Source organism: Otolemur garnettii, unplaced genomic scaffold (genome assembly GCF_000181295.1).
Source record: "Otolemur garnettii isolate 467f Iridium unplaced genomic scaffold, OtoGar3 scaffold00124, whole genome shotgun sequence".
NCBI lineage: Eukaryota > Metazoa > Chordata > Mammalia > Primates > Galagidae > Otolemur > Otolemur garnettii.
In genome coordinates, this window is record NW_003852519.1 from 3,456,143 (window position 1) to 3,473,355 (window position 17,213).

The window sequence follows — 17,213 nt, forward strand, 5'->3', positions numbered from 1 at the left end:
GCCGGCTGAGCTATAGGCGCCGAGCCGGTAGTCAATAATGTTAATGAGCTTATTTGTAACATTACTTTGTCTCAGTTTCTAATTTTTGGCTTACTAAGTCTCATGGTTTTTATACGCAGCACATGGCATTTTTTTCTGGGAAATATTATTCTGAAATCCACAAATTCTGAATCACAAGATATTCCAAACACCACTTAAACCTATATAGGATGCTTCTAAAATCATACCTTCTTTAATTCTCTCTTCCGGGCTTCCTTTCCTTAAAAGGGAGGGAGGGAGAGATAATACAACTTTTAAATCTTGAGCATTAGCATTTTCTCTAATTTAATACGCATAATTCTTTATTGTGGGAGGCTATCCTATGCACTGTAGAATATTTAGCAGCATCTTTGCCTCTCTACCCACTCTGATATGACAATGAAAATGTCAAGACATTTTTATGTTTATTCAAAAGTAACTATGCATCTGAAGGAAAAAGATAACATAAAATACTAAACAAGAGCTTACAAAATTAATTTGTTCAAAATTCCAAATACAAAAGAAAGCCTAAAGCCAATTCTACTTTGCAAGCCAATCAAATCTGAAAAATAAGTGTACTAATTTCTTTGCATATTTAAAGTTTTAATCATGTGCTATTAAGAACATTGGAACTTTATACAATTTACTCTTCCTATCACTGCTAATCTTGTAATTAAGCAGAATGAAATAGATTCCTACTATTTGCAATTTTTAACACTCCTCTACTTCGTCATACCACACTAATGGACACTTACGAGCTTGGTCTGTAGGGTTCATAAATTTTCCACTCTTGGTGGATGATGTAGATCTCCGTCCCATGTTGACAATCTGTGTGCTTTACTTTTTCATTAAGAAAAAGAAAAAAACCTGCAAAGATGAAGAAAGAGCTTGTATCTCTTATAGCTCTACCAATCTTCTAAAAATAAACTCTTTAATACTTAATTTTCTAAGGTCTTTTTTCTTTTTTGGGGGGGGGGGTGTCTCACTGTGTTGCTCAGATGGTCTAGAACTCCTGGGCTCAAACCATCCTCCCACCTTGGCTTCGAGTATAGCTGGGATTACAGGTGTATACCACTGTACCTGACTTCTTTCCTTAGTTTTGATAAGTGTTCAAGAAAGACGGCCTCAACTATCTTGACCATAAACAATTAGATTGTTCTTATTCTTCAGAAACAACAGGTGTGAAGATGACTTTAAATATCAGTGACTCATCAATACAACTTTTTTTCCTAAGGATCACAGCACTAACTTTGTCAAAACTGAAAAAAATCAACTAGATGTAACAATAATGCTATTTAACAATATGGCACAGACCACGAACATGAGAAACCATTAGTCCTTTTTTACCTTCTCCCTTTATTTACATGCAGGGTAATACATAAATATAAAGAAATTTTTAAAAAGGGGTTAACTGGATAATTAGCTCAAGGACAAATACCTTACCCCACTCCACTTGCCTCTATGGTTTTACTTGGCATGTATGTTGTCCATTCCTAACACTTTGAGACAGCTCATTAATTTAAACATTTTATTCTAATTCAGATACATACAATTCTTGACTCTCAAGAATTCAAAACATAACTAAAAATGCAAATATTCAAAATTAGTACCATATTAAGAGCTCCCCCAAAGATATATATTTTTCTTACTCGTACTTAACTCTTGATCTGGATTTTTTAAAGTAACTAAAAAGAATAATTGTGTTTGAGGGAGAGTATTTTGTATACTAAAACTTCTATTAACAGGCGGCGGTTGTGGCTCAAAAGGGTAGGGCGCCTGACCCATATGCCGGAGGTGGCAGGTTCAAGTCCAGCCTCGGCCAAAAACTGCAAAAAAAAACCCAAACCAAACAAAAACTTCTATTAACATAATACATTATTACATAAATTCTTCCTCTTACTCCAAAGCAAGGGGGTTTAGCTTTTGAAACTCAGTCTTTCCAATAATCAAGGTTGAAAAATCTGTTTATAGAAAACAGAAAAGTGTCTGAAAGCAGACACTCATTACCTCGATTTCCACTAGATGTTTCAGAGTTGTTCCAGGGGTTATTACTTTACCCTGCCACGCGATTCCTTCTCAGAAAAACTGGAGGTTGAGGAGGAGAGGGGAGCAGGCGGTGGAGAAGGGTGGGAACAAGCAAAATTAGAACACAAGATCGCCTATCTTTGACTGCCTGTTGTCTTTTGCGCTTTCTTTTCTCAGGCTCATGTTTTGACCCTCCTTTCTCACAACGGAAACACAAAACATATGAATTACAGGGAATTTTACAGAAAACACTGCAGCCCTAGTCTACACAAATTACATTTTTGTCAGGCCAAAATACGTTGGCGAACCCTAAATAGCCAAAGAAGCTTCAGTGGGACCAGGGTCCAGGTACACCAAAGGAGGCAAGAGCAGCCCCCAACTGCCGAAACCATAGCGACGGTTGACCCTGACTCGAGGTTACAGGACGTCAAACCCAAGCAGTCCTAACCGACCCGGGCGAAGTCAGGCGCATAACCGCTGGACGCCGCGCCACCCCAGGCTCACGGAGAGCCCCCAGTCCGTGATCCAGGAGACCCCAACCCGGGCGAGGAAGAGCGGGGAAAAGCGGCCTGCTGTTCCCGAGGCAACCGCGCAGGCGCAGGAAGGGGCGCGAGAGATGGAAGAAGCGGAGTAGAGAAGTTCCGTACACTCACACTTCTGCTGGGCTCCCAGGGCTGCGAGAAGCGAGGAAGGGAAGACTCCCAGCCTCTTTTACTTGGGAGGGCCTTTAAGTCAGTCTCTCGGTCAACCACCCAGCCACCGCCATCTTGAAACCTCGCGCCCCGCCGCAATCCCTACGTCATTTCCTATCCCCTCAGCCGGCGTCTGTTAGCCTCGTTCTGTCCTGGAACCATAGAGAGCGCCCAAGAAGCCCAGGACCAGAGTCTTTTCCGCTTCGACACATTACCCAATTGGTCGGGTATTGAGAGCCCGCCTCGTACGTGAAGACGCCACATCGATTGACACTTAGCTAGTCCAATAGAAACAACAAGAAGGAAGTTGCTCTCTGATTGGCTGACTGCCCTGCCGAGCCGAAGTTCAGCGCTTAATCGTCAGAGACCGGCGCATTCGGAGGATGTATCGGTGTTTTAGGATGTTTCTGTGTCCTGGAATTGTCTTAGTTTTTGGATTTTCATGTTTCTTATGACGTAGGCAGGAGCAATCCTTTGGGAGAGTCTGCCCTGGAAAACGAGTACCCGTATAACACTTTCCCCTGAGTTGAACGCGCTTTGCAACCATCATGTTACACTCGTGGGTGGCTGATGCCTGTGGAGATTTAAAAGGGATTGGTAGACACACAGCGTTGGTAGACCCGAAAAGTAAATCAGTGCCAGTATTAAAGTCCCAAATTGCTAATTTACAGGAGTGTGTGTGTGTTTTGAAGAGGTAATGTGGGGATATACAGTCAGTTTTAAATTTGTGAGTGGCGAGGTCAGTATGTATTGGCTCAATTCCCGATTGGTCTTCACCAGCCAGGTGTCCTCTATGATGTCACCGTACACACGGTATTATTCCCTTAACCTGAGGCCTTCATCCTTTCCTTACCTTCTGACCCCTCTTTCCCTAAGACTCTCCCTCCATCTTTTCCCTTTAAAGGTAAGTTTAAATACTCTGAAAATCCTATGCTTGAAGTACACTCTTGGTAATTTTTTTTTATCGTAATCTGAATGTATCCCTTATAGGAAAATCGGTTAGAAATAGGCCCATTCTTAATATCTATTAAAAATATTTCAGAATTTTAGTGGGGGTACATGTTAATTTTTAGCATAATATTTGTGTATCCTTAATGGTATAAAGTTGGTCCCATAACTAACCTTTGTCTTAGAGTGAATTTGAATTTCAGAAAGCAATTAACAAGATTTGTAGGTTAAAACTGATAAACCAGTAATAAGGAAACTAAGATTTAATTTTTGAAGGTGAACTAAATTTTGCAACCAACTTAAAAAAACCAATCCTAGGAGAGAAAAAATAAAGAGTACGTCGGAAAAATTAAAAAGTCTTTCGTCTAGCTAATGAAAATTTTCAAAGTATGTGGAGCAGTTTTTACTTCTTGTACTTGGATGCAAGAATCAACTATAACATTCTCACATCAACAGCTTATTAATGATTTTGTAAGTGTGTACTAAAAGAACCCCCTTTTTCTCCCCTTCAAAGATGATGAATTTAGGAAACAAACACTTCCATCTCTAGAGATTCAGCTGAACCATTAGGCCTTTTTTTTTTTTTGAGACAGAGACTCACTATGTCACCCTTGGTAGAGTGCTATGGCGTCATAGCTCACGGCAACCTCAAACTCTTGGGCTTAAGCGATTCTCTTGCCTCAGCCTCCCAAGTAGCTGGGATTACAGGGGCCCCCCACAATGCCATAAATGACAAATTCTTAAAGAGTAGTGACTTTGTATCCTACTTCCTAAATAACATTTTATGCATGTATAGCTGTAGTTTACGTGCTTGTTTTTCATGTGTTCCAGAGTGTTGAAACATTCACTTGAGTGATATTTAACCATCACAGTTGATCAGAGTTGATTACAATTATAGAAACAGAACCTTTATCTTTTTATTTTTAACTTTTTATCTTTTTTTTTCTTACCATCCAGATTACATTGTATAATTAGAAGTTTACAGATCCGTGGCAGCCTTTCATCATTAAAGCAAATTATTACAAACCATTTTTCAATCTCTTCCAGTTTATGGAAAATTTGATTTAGTCTGATAGTCAAAAATATGGTAATATTTCTATTCCATTTAAGGCCCAGGGATTTGGTCTAGGCAGAATTTGCTAAGTATGTCCTGTAAGTACCGAATAATGTTTGAAGCTAGTGGAAGAAATGAAAGTCTCTGCATTCAGTGTAAATTTTAAGGAGTTTTGCTGGAAATTAGAAAAGGAAAAGGTTAACCCCTATACTTTTTTCTCTGCAGTAGCATTTACACCAACCTCGATTTGGTAGAGCAGGGTGAGAAAACATCCTGGGATGTAATTTTTTACCTTGCAGGGTCTAGCACCAGCTGATCTAGGCATTTATGGTTGATTCAAAACACAAAAGGCATCTGTTTTTGGCATCTACAATTCCCCTTTCAAAATTGCTTACCTATTTAAATGCGTATTAGAAACAAAGAGAATGAGCCTAATTAAAGCAGCAAGCACTATTGAGAGCGAAGCAGAAAAATATTCCAGTGGCAAAATGACTGTTCATTTCATTTGTCGTTTTACTGTATGGGTGACCTCAGTGATGGCATTATGATATTTTTCTGAGGCTGATTTGAACTCTACCAGATGCTTCTCATAACTTTTGATGGCTGCTTGAAGCTGCGTTTTCTCCACTGCTCCCAGGATAGCACGGAAGATCATATCTATGCCAAGGCCAAGAACAGCAACTCCAATACTGCCAAGGAGAGAAGCACCAATTTGAGCTAACACAGTGACCAGCTTGTTAATTATGCCAGTTGTGACATTTGAGCCCACAAGTTTTACAGCCACTGCACTGGCTGCAGATGTAGCTTCTCCTAGAATGACCGAGATCACCTTCTGTACTATTGCAATTTTCTCTGTTTCCCTTTCCTTAATATCCTGGAGTTTTCTATAAAGGGTTGGCTCTAGTTTGTCTTTCAGTGCTTCATCAACCTTCTGCAGTTCCTTTTGGATTTTCATAATGGCTTGGATGATGATATCACAGTTTTCTTTGATGGTCCCATCTCTCTTCATCTCAATGGGGGCCAGCCTGCACCCCAAGTGCACATTTAGAACCCCAGTCAACTTATTGGTGGCATGGAAGCTGTCAGATAAGCAGTCCAGGAGCTGCTGGTGAAGACGGTTTACTTCCTGCCGCCTCTTTGGGTTGTCTGGGTAGAGGAAGTCACTGTGAGCCATGTTTCAAATATGATCTCTGAAAACAAAACGGTAAATTTTCAGTAAAGATCTTGGAAAATACCTGCTTCTGCACATCTGACTAGAAGAAAATCTTGTGTTTCATGCATAGCAAAGTAGCAATATGCTATATAAGGAATTTCTCAGGAAACTCACGAAGTTCTTATCACCATGTTACCCAGGATGGTCTCAAATTCATGGGCTCAAGGAATCCTCCCACCTCGGCCTTTTAAGATACTGAGATTACAGGCCTGAGCCACCATGCGTGGTCAAAATAAAAATTTTTTTTTTTTTTTTTTTTTTTTTGGAGACAGGGTCTTACTCTGTCACCTAGGCTGGAGTGCAGTGGTGTTATAGCTCACTGTAGCTTCATACTCTTGGGCTTGAGCGTTTTTTTCACCTTAGCCTTCTTAGTAGCTGGGATCACAGGCATGACCCACCTCATGCTTCACCAGGTTCTTTCGAACAATTATTTTTATGAAACTTGGAGTCAGTGTATGGAAGATATGGGTAACAATATAATCCATTGATACATAAGGTATTAGATTTGTGTGGTGGTGGGAATATTTGAAAATATTGATGTTTATCAAGCATTTAGTTGTTAATAAATAAACATGATTATTTCTAGGGAGTATTTAATAACTTTTATTTGAAACATCCCAGTTTGAAATGGTTAGCCCTTGATTACCAGTGCTCTTTAATTAGCCCAATGCTTAGTCCCCACATTGAATTCACCTACCAGACTGACATACCTAACATTTACAGTTAAATTGGTATTCAGGGTCAGAAGAATATTAAAATCTCTGAATTTTCAGGGTTATATTTTGTACTTATATACTTGGTTATCTTAATTAAACATTAACAAATCACTGTATCTCTTTACAGGCAAACTATTTGTTTTCTAAACCTAAGGGACACCCAAAAGCAGCACATGTATATTAGAATATTTTAAACAATTTCTCCCAATAAGGGACTGTATTCAAGAATGGATAAAATTTCATTTGAAAAGAAGGTGGACACTATACAAGGGACAGTACAATTAGGACTGTGATCGAGTCTCCATTTTCAAAGCTTATGAGTTAATTATATATTGTGCTTGGCCATTATTTAGACAAGCCAGAGTTAGTGTCAGAAAGAAAATAATGCTGTTTTTAAAAAATATTAAAGCATAGAATCCACCATAGGATGAATAAAGTACAGTGCCATTTAGAGAAAAAAGGCAATAATGCTCTTCAGAGTTTATTTGGGTAAAAATTCCAAATTTGAGCCCAGTACAAACAATATGTTATTCGATGTGCATACCTTAAGTAGACTTCTGTGTTCCTGGCACTTTTGTTTTTCTATTAAAGTCTTGGGAGAAAAGAATGACAAAAATGAAGTCCTCTTGTCTATATTCATAACGGAACTGGCACATTCTTTATTTGAGTAATCAACATCTGGATTAATTTGGGCCCCGTGTCTTCAAACACCATGATTCTCAGTCTAAATGTAGGGCATCTGGGAAATGTGGGATGAGAGAATGAAGATGTTTTTCTCTCAAGAAAGTAAATATGAAAATAACCTATCCTCCAACTCACATAGATATAATTTGGAAATGGAAATTTTTTTCTAAAATGGATTAGGAATATAAATAACCATTTATGTTGTTCAGTTTAGAAGAATGCACTAGAACCTTCTGGTAGAATAAACTACGATGGACAGAAATGTCTTGTTATTCTTGATCCAGATCCAGTGCACAAAACACATACACGTGTGACAGATACAAATCTCCACAAAATGATTCTTAAAAACGTTTCTAACTCAATCCCATTTAAAGACATTGCTCGTTGAGGTTCTAGTAAATGTTCCAGAAACTCACTAATGGGCTGCAAACTGCAATTAGATAACAAATTTGGACTTTGAATTTTCTTTTTTCTTCAGTATTTTTCCATTAAATATTTATCTTCTTTTTGGGTCCTGGTTTTTCAGATCTTATGAATGAAAACTACAATTTCTGACTTCAAATTCAGAAGACAATCAACTATCCCTATTCCAATATTTAGGTGAGCGGCATCTTACTAATCCTGGAAAAATGGAAAGTATCTTTAGCAGTTATTATATACCATTATATGAGGGCATAGTTTCCAGAAACGGTGTGAGGTTCTATCTAACTGAAATAGACAAATAGAAAAATGACCCTTCCTCTTGGATGGGAGGTTGAATGCTTCTTAGTGGTCAGCTCCTTTTCTGTTAACTTACTGTTTTGTCACATCAACATAATCATAAAACGTATCAAAGACTAAACAGGTGAGACAGTTTTTTTCAGGAAAAGGAATGATGGGACTCATACCATATTAAGACCTCATAAAAACACAAGGTTAAACTGTATTGGACAGTGTGAAAGTAGATGGATTCATGGAACAAATTAGTCTCGAAAGCAGACTCTTCTATCCATTTTATAAAAATAAATGTAGAACCTCAAATCAATAATAATTGAAATTATTACTCTCTAAGTGGTTTTGTCATGATGGGCTAGTCTTTAAAGTTAAAAGTTAAAAAAAAAGTTATTAGTGCATAATAAATGTGAAAAATCAAATAATAAAGCACCTAGAAAAATTTGAGTAATTTCCAAATGTCTGTATGAAGGAGGATTTTATAAGCCTAAAACAAATGGAAACAAAGTTTCATGCAAAAATTTATTTATTTTTGAGACAGAATCTTACTATGTTGCCCAGGCTAGAGTGCTGTGGCATCAGCCTAGCTCACAGAACCTCAAACTCCTGGGTTTAAGTGATCCTTTTGCCTCGGGCTCCTGAGTAGCTGGGGCTACAGGTGTGCCACAGTGCCTGGCTAATTTTTCTATTTTTAGTAGAGACAGGGTCTAACTCTTGCTCAGGCTGGTCTCAAACTCCTAAGCTCAAGGATCCTCCTGTCTCGGCCCCTCAGAGTGCTAAGGATTACAGGTGTGAATCACCAAGCCCCTCCAGTGTAAAAACTTTAAGCAACAAAGATGATGGCTGTGTAAAAAGAACTGAAAGCAAGCTGGGAAAAATGCAGGAAAAAATGAAAAAGCATTAATTTCTAAAGCGTATTACTATTAATAAGAAAAACATTAATAATCTAATACCTAAATGAGCAAACAGCCCTGAGCCAAGTGTAAGAAAAGAAATAGTAGCTAATAAAATGAAGAAAGTTTTAGTATGTTTTCAACTACAAAGGTGACATTTCTTCTCCTCTCCCCTTAAATGCTCATGCCCTTGCCATTGTGCTCTGATATTTTTCTTTGTGGAATGTAGACATCAGTCCGTGATTTTTGTTTCAAATAACAAGTTTGAGTAAGAGACATCATAAGGTGCTCAAAATTATTTTTCCCTTTTAATGAAAAGATTTTAATTTTTCTGAGTCAGGCCTACTTTCCTAGCTTTTTTCCTTGGGGTGGGTGATGGAGAAGATTCCTTATGCAAAAAAAGGAAAAATTCCTTTCAGAAGCCCTAGCACCATACCTGCTCAGGTGTATCTGAGCTGCAGTAGTGAATATGGTTCAAGGTGAATTCCACACCCAAAAGGCATACTAGAGGTACTGGAGCGTAAGGAAGATGAGTGGTGGGGAGCTACTGAAGGTGGAAACCACTGAATTGTGTTCTGGACAGGTGAAGGTTTGAAAAATCCTGAAAGAAAGCAATTATTGGTCCAGTAACAATTTAATAGGTAGCGTTTACTGTGTGTAACGTTGTATGCTAAGCACATTCTGTAAAGCATACAAAGATGAAAAAGATATAGTCCTGCTTTTTTGGAATTTCTAATTTAGCTGGGGAGTTAAGACAGATCTGTAACTACAATGTTGAGTTGAAAGTAATGCCATACAAAATTATAGGTACCCCTGATATTTTACTCACGAAAATTCAAACTTTTTCACAGCCCACACTATAGTACATATTGACACTATGGCCATATGGTGGCATTTGATCATCCAGAGAAGGTTAACAATTTGTACCCTTTCAAATTGATACACTTAAATATCTGCTTGATAATTAAGGAGAGGTCAAACACCACGTGAACCACAGTTGGCAATGTGCACTATTTCCACTATTGTCCTTAACAATTTGGTTCTAACTCTCAAACTGATCACTTAGCAAAAGAAAAATCCTGCAGTTAATCAGAGTCACCCTTCTTAAATAAAAATCATGTTTGTTACTCAGGCCCACTGCAAGTGATATCTTACAAGCAATATATTATATTATATTATATTATATTATATTATATGTGCTCTCTGGGAGGAGTTCTGGGCCATGTACAATTCCCCATATGCTGTTTTCCACGATGACCTGGTGACTTTTACAGATTGTGGTACTAGCAAGGAGCACAGTGGTCTGTGTAAACTGGCTCTGCTTAACTATACTTTCTTGTATGGAAAATTTGGACTTCAATGTAATTTAAGTTAACATGCATTAATGTTTCCTGTCAATGAAGAGTTGTATTTGAGGAGTTACCGCCTGGTTCTGTACAGAGTTTGTACTATTACTTGCTTATTTCACTTTAGTGGTTTTTGAGGTAAGTTCTGGAGCCCAGAAGCAGCCTGCTGGGGAGTCTCTGGCCAGCAGGCGGCGCTCTTGAGCTCTAGGACGCCTAGTTCACCTGAGCCTTGGCTGGAGCAGTGTGCTTTCTTACACATTTGGGCTCTGGGTAAGTAAAATTTTAATTGATGAGAGACTTCTGTTTCTAAAACTAACTTTGGAAATCTCTGACTTGTTATTTCTTTTTTTAAAATTTCATACAATATTTTTAATAATTTTGTCCATGAAACAAAATTTGTGTTAAGTACTTATATGTGGAATTTCCCATTTGTGCGAAGGCATCCAGTCAGAATGCAAAAAGCTTCAGATTTTGAAGTTTCTTGGACTGGAGTGCTCAAAATACATAGCGAGTGTTTAAGTGTGTATCTCAAGGGTGTTAAATTCCACAGAAGAAAAGAATGGGGCACTGTGATGGCGTTTATAAAAGACACCTAAGTCAGAGGGAGGAGAGGAGACTTCCCTGAGGACTGAGATCTGAAAGATGATAGTTAACAGGCATGGGAAGAGGTTACAGAAAAGTTCTGTGGCCCAGAGAGTGCTTCTGTCAACAGAGGAATAACAAGGGGGCCAGAAGGACTTGTGCAAAGGGAAGAGGCAGAGAGTAGAGGGGCATGAGTCCAGAGGAGGGGCAAAAGCAAACCATGCAGGGCCCTGAGGGCTGTAATAAAGAACCCGGGCTTTCTCTCAAGGGCACTAAGGAGCCATCTGGGAGCTTTGAGCAAGGGAGGAATAGGGTCAGCTTTGTGCTTTAGAAAGACCTGTTTGGCCCCTGAAAGGAGGAAAGACTGGAGTGTATGGGACTAAAACCCAGGAGACCAGGCAGGAGTGGGGCAGAGATATAGTATAAATGGGAATGTCTATACAGTTCTCATCTAACAAGAGAAATGAATCTAGTAAACAAGGGCCAATTCAAGCTGGGATCCCAAGGACAAGGAGGAGTTAAATGGGTGAGGGGAAGCACCACAGGGCACAGCCGTCTGGTGGCAGAAATAGAAAAATGGCCAGTTAAGTTGTCCTAGGGTGAAGTTGAGAGGCCAGACAGCAAGGGTCTTCTAGGCCAAGGATGGAGTTGGGTCTTCTCTCCAAAAGCAAGACTTTTTCAGAGGACTCCTGCCTCTGCTCTGCTCTCTTCTCAGAGTCCACCATCATGCCTCAAAGCTTCCATTCATGCTTCTAAGCCTGGGGCCTCAACAGGCTGATTGCTGCCTCCCACTCTGTGACTTGTTATTTCATAAAAATGACAAGAAAAAAATCTGGAAGGATCAATACCAATGATCAGCCCATCTTAGGAAATTCAAATAGAAACAAAGATCAGCTTGCAATTGATGCTTGTTGGACTTGAGCATGTCAATTTTTTTGAACTGAGTAGTAAACATTCAAGATTAAAGTGCACAGAAGATATAGTAGAAAATTATTGATAATCTTATTTAAAAGTTAATGTTTATTAGTGATGTTAAACAATTGTTTTAGTTTTTCCAGGAAAGGAACCAATGAAAATGGATTGTCATATATTCAAACAACACTAATGAGTAACAGTAGTACATTGACTGTCAAGCGCTACAGAAATTGAAAAAGAAACTAATACTGAGGTGATCAGAGAAAGTTTCGTGGAGAAAGCAACATGATATATGCTTTGATAGATGGTAGAATTATAACATGGAGAAATTAAAAGTGAAAGGGTTGATGAAACAAAGTACAGTATAATCTCCATGGTTATAGAGAGCACCTCCCTATGTTAACCACCTTCCTGTGCTGACCGCCTCCTTAGACCTAATTTTCATAGACCAGACATGCACGACAGATATTTACGTATGTGGCATTACTGTACTATCAGTACAGTAGACCTAGTTCATTGTGTTGACTACCTCCATATGTTGAACAGTTACTGTTCTTTGGGTGGTCACCTTACAGAGATTCTACTGTATTTTAAAACTAATATGTATTTATCACTAATACATAAAGTTTTTAAAATGGAAGAGACAAAGCATCCAAAAGCCTACCATCTTAATTGTTTTTGTTTTTTTTTTATTTCTTTCCAACATTTGTTTATATGCATAAGTATCTTTACAAAGCTGTAATAATAGTGCAAATAAAATTCATCTTATATTAATTCACTTAACACTTTCTCATATTTCTAGTTTTATAACCATTTCATCTGTTATATAAACTATTCCATATCTTTACCATAATTTAGTAAGCGCTTAATTGTTTCACTATCACGATCTTCTAAATGCAAGAGACAGATTTCTCCCCCTCCATCATCTGGATTAATAGCTAGAATTATTACAGGATAAGTAGCTAGAATTATGTAACTAAAGGTAACTAAAATTTTTAGCACTTTTGACATGTATTGCAAACTATATTCTAAAAGCTTTTACCTTCTTACCAAAACTAAATTTTTATTTTTCACTATTTATTTATTTTTTGAGACAGAATCTCACTCTGTCTCCCTGGGTAGAGTGGCATATGATGCTGTGGCATTATAGTAGCTCATAGCAACCTCAAACTCTTGGGCTTAAAAAAAAAGAAAAATAAGATCCTCTTGGCTCATCTTCCTGAGTAGCTGGGACTATAGGCACCCACCACAACTAACTTTTCTATTTTTAGTAGAGAAGGGATCCTGCTCTTGCTCAGGCTGGTTTTGAAGGCTCGGCCTCCCAGAGTGAACAAAAGTAAATTTTTATACCAGAATACTGACTCTCTTTCAAAGTCAAATATTGTCCTGTTTAAATATTGTTGAACTGGGGAGCATAAAGTTACATTTCAAAAAGAGGAGTTCTTCTTGCCACTTTAGAAATTCATGCTGAAAATATTAAAGATGAAATGATGTGGCCTCTGAGATTTGCTTCCAAATTATCTGAAAGGACTAGTGGGTAAAGTTATAGAGGAAATGAGATTGGCCTTATTTTGATAATTTTTAAAGCTGGATCATGGGTGTGTAGGAATTTATTATACAGTAGTACTGTGCTCACTTCTGTGTATGTTTGAACTTTTTGTCATAATCACAAGAAAAAGAAAGACAAAATGTAAACACATGCCCCTGTCTGACTGTCTGTGTTTGGTCATTAGTGCCTTCTGAGGCTTTGTGTTTTTGCCCCTGTAACTTTTCCTCACTGTCCAGACTGGGTCCTGCTGTCATGGGGCTTTCCCTATTTGGGAGTGTGGAAATAGGGTATAGGTAAAGTTGGGAGCCTTTCAGGAGAAAAAGAACAGCTCCTAACTAATTCGAGTCATGTTTAATTCAAATCAAAACAACGGCCTTTAATTTAAAAAAGAAGTCAATTAAGATGTGACGATATATTTTCTCAAATATAAAGAATATTTCTGACCAGAGTGCGGAATACCAATCATTTATCAAAGGCACACTTGAGAAGTCTCTACTGTATGTTTTGAGGCACTTGAAGAAACAAATAGGCAATGTTCCTTTCTCTCAAAATAATTTTATTATTGAATAAATTTAGTAATTTACTTGGAGATGCAGAGCAAATGCCCAGTGGTATTTTAACGTGATGTAACACAGAAGAAGTATAAGCGCTGGGTACTAGCTAGTGTTAGACCACACGTTCATTCTTTCACAGAGGGATGTAAGTTCTTCTATCAGTGTCAAGGACACAGTAGGAAACGTTACTCTCCATATAAACAACACACATTTACAGATGTCCTTTTACTCAGTCTTTCTAAAATTGATGTCTTTACTGCTTCCCTTCTTTTCTGATTTAACCAGAGCTAGAAGCCGTTAATTTTCTTTCTTCCTTGGTGTCTTCAGAGAATCACAAGGAATTCCTGACTCCTGTAGGAAAACTGTTTTGTTACTTTAACTTTTTATGGCTAGGATTCAAGACACATGCTCCTTCAAATACCCTTTACTACGGGGAAGCAGAGGATGATATCAATACTAATAGAAATATTCATATTGCTTACCTTGCTGTGTTTGTGAGTTCTGTACTCCCCGCGGTGGTTTAGCAGTATTGTTGAAATGCTTTTTCATCTGGTTTCATCTGGATATTTCTGACGGAATGTGATGACTTACGGGCTTTGCTGGTCTCTGCTGGGTCCTTCTGCCTGTCTGGTTTATAGGCTATTTCTGCATGGCTTAGTCCTCAGAATCCTTCTGTTTCTTATAGTAACAATCTATAAACTCAGTATATTGTTTTAAGTAATATAAGAAAGAATAATAGAATAGTACAACGTATTTTTAATTGCTTGTTCTCTAACAAACGTTTGTTATTGAAAAGTGCTGCACATCTGTGCTAATTCAATCCAATAGAGAAGATGGCTCTTTGATTGCAGCTATCATGTTTTGAAATTTCATCTTGTCGGCTATTCCAGATACTAAGTTTCCTTTAGCTTCTGTTGCATTTGTACCTCTGTCTGTTGCTAACTGCTTTCTTTAGGTTCTCGAGAGATACAAACCCAGATATTTGCTGCCAAAGGTTTTATTTTATTTTTTGCTCTTCTTGGAAGAGGGGAGTTCTCTTTATCATTACCTCTCTTCTTATGTTGGTAAATTGTCTTGACTATAGAAAAGCCTTAAAGACCAACTTGTCTCCTTCCCTTAAAGCTTGAGTCAGAGTCTTCCAAGCTTCTTCCTCTGGACTTTGTCCTAACCCCCATTGATTTCTCTATAGCAAAGGCACTCAGCCTCAGTTTAACTTAGTGGAAAGAGGACAGGCTTTAGCATCAGACAGTCCTGTTTTGTGCACTCGAAGTACCACTTCCTCGTCATGTAACCCTAGGAAAGTCACTTAACCTAATTAAGTGTTTCCATTAGCGTACTGTATTACGCTTGTGGGTTGTTGTAAGGGCTAAATGAGATCATGCACATCAAGCACTTGGCACGCTGGCTGGTGTGTGGCAACATCTTATGAAATGATCGTTATTCTTCTTGTACTCAGAACAGTAACTCCTGACAGGGGTGAGGGGGGTGTGGGTGGGTAGAGAGTACAGGACCAAGATGCCAGACAAGAGATTTGTAAAATCTAAAGTTGCTGCCCTGTGATTTCAAAGAAGGGCCAAGTGGTGTAATTTTTTACTTTTACCCCAGTGGGTATTTTTGCCCTTGATATATCTTAGAGCCCCGTGTAAAGAAGCGTGGCCATTGTATCTGAACTAGGTATGGATGAAAAGTAGGATTTCAACAGATGTGCGGGGGATGGTGTATTGGAGGAGAAAATGCAGATGGAAGGAGCACTGGGAGCAGAGTAGCTGGGCAAGGAGTTGTAGAGCCTTCTCAGGGAACAAAGCTAATCCACTGTGCTGGTGATATATGGGTAAATATGAAAGCAGTTAAGGGAAGATAGATACTGGAAAACTGAGAGCAGTTTATGGCCTTAAATGCCATACTAAGAAATTATATTTTGGGCTAGGCGTGATGGCTCACACCTGTAATCCTAGCACTCCGGGAGGCCAAAGCAGGTGGATTGCTTGAGCTCACAAGTTCAAGACCATCCTGAGGAAGAGCGAGATTCTGTCTCTAAAAGTAGCTGGGCATTGTGGCAGGCACCTGTAGTTCCAGCTACTCAGGAGGCTGAGACAAGAGGGTCCTTTAAGCCCACGAGTTTGAGGTTTTTGTGAATTATGATGCCACGACACTCTTCTGAGGGCAACAAAGTGAAACTCTGTCTCAAAAAAAAATTATATTTTATTGTGTAGGTGATATTAAGTCGTTGAAGGTTTTTTTTTTTATTATGGCATAATATTCAGAGGTTTGGATTTCAAGAAGGTCACTTTCTATAAACTAGATTAGTGGGTATGGAGAATAAAGCGTAGGTCACCAACTCCACTGTCCACAGTGGCTGGATAGGAGATGTCAGTCACCCTATCTTGAAACAGTTGTATCTTATTTCTGAAGAGAGTATTGTTGGGGTGTACCGTATAACCCGTTGTCCCTAAGGCGGTGTTTGTTTCTCCCCCGTTTCTACCTTTCTCAACGTTTACCTACTACCTACTCAACCTCTCCTTTGTCTCCTAACTGCCCTTGCCAAACTTGGGTATGACTAGTAACAAAGCAGGAAAGCTGGGCACACAGTACTTGTCCCTATTTCAGAATTATCAGAGAAGAACTAGAAATAATGCTGACTTTATAATGAGCCTTGTCAGTGTAAGGATAACCAACTCGAACCTCTTAAACCCCCCCGGTTAAGGTCAGCATTTGTGTCAAATCAAGAGTCAGAACTGAACCATAAGCAGGAGGCACATTTTCCTAGCATAGGTCTTCGAGTCCTATGACTCCAAGTGAATCAAAAAGGCGGATTTGACAAGTTTGACTCCTGGGTTGAGGGTGGAGGTGAATGAGTGAAAGGTCAATGATGTCTCCAAATGTATGTGCATGTAACTTTTCTTTTGATGGGTTCTTTCAGGTAGAATGCTTTCCTTTTCTCTTTTATTCAAAGCCTACGTCTTTTCCTTAAAGCTCAACTGAAAAACCATATATTTCATGACTGTTTCCAAGAATAACCTACCTAAGGCTGGGTGCAGTGGCTCATGCCTGTAATCCTAGCACTCTGGGAGGTCGAGGTGGATGGATTGCTTGAGCTCTGGAGTTGGAGACCAGCCTGAGCAAGAGGGAGACCCCCACCTCTACTAAAAATAGAAAAACCAGCCTGGCGCTGTGGCAGGTGCCTGTAGTCCCAGCTACTTGGGAGGCTCAGGCTTGAGAATCACTAAAGGCCAAGAGTTTGAGGTTGCTGTGAGCTATGATGTCAGAGCACTCTAACCAGGCTGACAGCATGAGACTCTGAAAAAAAAAAAAA

The 17,213-nt window shown here is 38.9% G+C and overlaps 2 protein-coding genes across 3 annotated transcripts in view; both read right to left on the reverse strand.

Annotated features, from left to right (window-relative positions):
- WBP11 (WW domain binding protein 11) overlaps positions 1-2,824 on the reverse strand; it is a 17,453-nt gene extending 14,629 nt beyond the window's left edge. The window contains exons 1-3 of one of the 2 annotated variants that reach the window (XM_012810077.1): positions 2,697-2,824; positions 774-885; positions 228-259 (exon numbers count right to left, since the gene is read on the reverse strand). In XM_012810077.1, coding sequence (XP_012665531.1) covers positions 228-259; positions 774-837 — 96 coding nt within the window. In that variant the 5' untranslated portion in view covers positions 838-885; positions 2,697-2,824. Of the gene's footprint in view, positions 1-227; positions 260-773; positions 886-2,690 lie in introns of both variants that reach the window. The other variant, XM_023517901.1, reaches the window with a different exon arrangement.
- A 2,409-nt stretch (positions 2,825-5,233) lies between these two features.
- Positions 5,234-14,444, reverse strand: SMCO3 (single-pass membrane protein with coiled-coil domains 3). The gene is made up of 2 exons (XM_003797785.3): positions 14,383-14,444; positions 5,234-5,927 (listed from the first exon to the last, which is right to left on the reverse strand). The coding sequence occupies exon 2, from the start codon at positions 5,909-5,911 to the stop codon at positions 5,234-5,236; it is 678 nt and encodes a 225-aa protein (XP_003797833.1). The 5' UTR covers positions 5,912-5,927; positions 14,383-14,444.
- Between the last annotated feature and the right edge of the window lie 2,769 nt (positions 14,445-17,213).